General features: G+C 52.7%; 1 protein-coding gene across 1 annotated transcript; it reads right to left on the bottom strand.

The window, feature by feature from the left end:
* Positions 1-368: 368 nt before the first annotated feature.
* On the bottom strand, positions 369-2,514 carry LOC127339254 (F-box/FBD/LRR-repeat protein At5g22660-like). Its single transcript, XM_051365127.2, has 3 exons — positions 1,419-2,514; positions 1,199-1,342; positions 369-1,063 (listed from the first exon to the last, which is right to left on the bottom strand). The coding sequence occupies exons 1-3, from the start codon at positions 2,436-2,438 to the stop codon at positions 668-670; spliced, it is 1,560 nt and encodes a 519-aa protein (XP_051221087.2). The 5' UTR covers positions 2,439-2,514; the 3' UTR covers positions 369-667.
* Positions 2,515-2,732: the final 218 nt, after the last annotated feature.

Below are 2,732 nucleotides of genomic sequence, written 5' to 3'. Positions count from 1 at the left end.
TAGGTATAGATTCAGAAACAGTAGCACATGAAGAAATCATGGAAACACAAAAGGTCAAGAAGCCAACACTGTAAAACAAGGCAATGACATAACAAACATTGCGCAACATGAAAATTCCAGTACCTAATAGTGTACTCTAGAGGACAGTAGTACACCTCTCTGCAGACAAGATCTGAATTAATCAAAGTAGCTGGCCAAATATCATAATAGAACAAGCAGTAAACATACAGAGCACAGGTGCCAATTAACATTTTGCCACACATGGTAAACCATGACACACAATCCACATCCAATAAATAATGCTTTACATGGAACAAATATATCATAAAAGATGCTAAAGGAAATTGATAACAGTAAGCAACGCATGATTAATCTCAAATATCAGTTTCTGATGGCCCAGCAGCATCAAGCCAGCTTCATATTTAGCAGGAGTTATGTGATGTAACATGATTAACATCAGGCAAAAGCTACATAGTAAAAGAGGGAACAACATGGGACACTGATGAAGTAGTTCATATCTCATCAACACTTGAAACTCATCAACACTTGAGTGTAGTCATCCTATTAGAACAAAAATACCCTACAGAGTCTTGAAAGAACACTGAACGAACAGAACAGAGCCTTTCATGTAGATACTTCAACAGAGCACTAACCATTTCCATGGAAACTAAGCTCGGACGATGAAGGCGAAAGGGTCCCTCACAGAGAAATTAGATCCTCTTTTAAAGCTCTGTAACTCAAGTGGCTCTTCTCCTTCAGCATACGCTCCCTCAGATAGCAGAAGTGAGCAGCATGTACTGGCCCATTTTGCAGAGAACAGAGGCTCTAATTTGGAGTTGGCCTCGGTCACGGATGTGAAGGTTCGTTTGGGATACACAATCACCAGCTTCGTCAGCATCGGCGCATTCTCCAGGATGAACTGGAGGAAGGAAAGCTCACTCTGATACCCATGAAAATTATGGAACATCATCAGCTTAATGTGTGATTGGACGCATTCGATGGCACCGGCATCCTTCCAGAACTCGAGGTTGAGCTTGCCAGTGGGCTCAGCAGTTTTCTTGGACTGTGATTTGATTAAATCAAGCAAATTTCAGAGATTGGTTGATGGTGTAGCAGTAGCAGCAGTATGTATGTATGATGCTAGTGCATGCTGAATATGCAAAATTATTGCCAAGTGAAGTGAGGGTCTCACTCTCACCTCAATATGCAGCCTCTCAACAGAGGGAAAGCATCTGAGAAAGGCAGGCAGCAGCTTCACATCGTCGCCAATGCCGAAACGCACTCTTAAGCCAAGGATCTTCACAGTTGGGACCATGGTGGTTGGACTCGCCCTTGTCTCAGCCTGAAAGATTTCACACACTGGCATCGGTCATGTGCGCAAGAATCGGAAAATCGAGACACGGGATTGATTAGATAACCTTGATGACGGTGTTACCGATCTCCAGCGTGTGGAATTCCAGCTCCAAGTAGCCAAGTATGCTTAGCGCGGGAGCAGGGGCAATCTTGATCCTCATGTTCGATCTTTCTTTGGCCATCACTGACCAGACAATGAGACGCTCGAGGTGCGGCGCATACGCCAGGAGGATGTCCAGATCGGTGGCTACGACGACCTGCACGCACCGGAGGCTGCGGCTGACGATGCGGAGGCGCTCGGTGAACAAGTTGGCCTGGATACAAAGGATCTCCAGCGCGGGGCTCCTGGCGAGGATGAAGTCCATGTCCGGGCCGAAGATGACAACGGTGCAGAGGCCGAGCTCGCGGAGGTTGGGGAAGGACACCGTGCTTTGGAGGCCGGCCGTGTCGGGGAACTTGAAGAAGCCGAGGTAGAGGCGGGTAAGGGCGGGCATGCCGAAGAGGGCGCCTGGGAGGTCAAGAGCGAGCGGGAAGGGTCGATTGACGAGGACCAGGTCCTGGACGCCCTTGACGGCGAGGGTCTGGAGCCAGCGCGCGAGCAGGCTGGGGAACTCGGCCATGTAGCTGCAGGTGAGGTGGGCGCAGCGGATGGGCCCCGGGTGGGCGGCGAGGACGCGGGACACGGCGGCGGTGACGCGGCGCGCCTCGGCACGCGCGACCTGGCCCCCCGAGGCGGCGGCAGGGGTGAGGAAGTGGGAGTCGACGAGGACGAGCGGGGCGGAGCGCCAGAGACCGCGCCAGCGCGTGGCGAGCACGGCGGTGCGCGCGGCGTCCTTGTCGGGGAGGCGGGAGACGATGTTGCGGAGCAGCGCGTAGGGGAGGGCGCTGACGCGGTCGACGTCGTCGTTGGGGAGGAAGGCGCGGAGGGTGGCGCGGCGGGAGACGGGCGGGTCGGGGAGGACGAAGTGGATGTAGCCGAGGATGCGGCCGACGAGCGCCTCAAGGTCCTGCGGGTCCTCGCCGCGTACCCGCCAGAGGGCCTCCGTGACGCGGTCCATGGGGACGGGTGGCGCAGGGGAGCCCATGGCGGCCGCCGGCGACGAGGGGCCGGGGAGGGTTTGGGGTTTTGAGAGCTGGAAACAAGAATGCTTTTTTGCGCCTTTGGTTGGGAGGAAGGATAGGGACGAGAAGCTCCCGTTTTTTTTTTTTTTTTGTTTTGTAGTGGTATGGACAGTCAAGCTCTATTCTTTTTTTTTTTTGTTGCCCCTTGGTTGATATGACCCCAAAGGCCCATTTGCTCTTCAAATTTCGCGCAATTGCCACGTATGTTTGGAACTTCAAACACTTTTACTACTTCCTCCCTCCATAAAAATATATCA

This window comes from Lolium perenne, chromosome 3 (assembly GCF_019359855.2).
Source record: "Lolium perenne isolate Kyuss_39 chromosome 3, Kyuss_2.0, whole genome shotgun sequence".
NCBI lineage: Eukaryota > Viridiplantae > Streptophyta > Magnoliopsida > Poales > Poaceae > Lolium > Lolium perenne.
This window is presented reverse-complemented; position numbering and strand designations above follow the sequence as displayed.

What these genes read in the sequence shown, in the direction of transcription:
- LOC127339254 (XM_051365127.2), bottom strand. Translation starts at nt 2,438, where the DNA reads ATGGGCTCCCCTGCGCCACCCGTCCCCATGGACCGCGTCACGGAGGCC. An exon ending in TCGGTAACACCGTCATCAAG is followed by an intron (nt 1,343 to 1,418) that starts GTTATCTAATCA and finishes GAAATCTTTCAG; the next exon opens with GCTGAGACAAGGGCGAGTCC. An exon ending in TTGAGAGGCTGCATATTGAG is followed by an intron (nt 1,064 to 1,198) that starts GTGAGAGTGAGA and finishes ATCAAATCACAG; the next exon opens with TCCAAGAAAACTGCTGAGCC.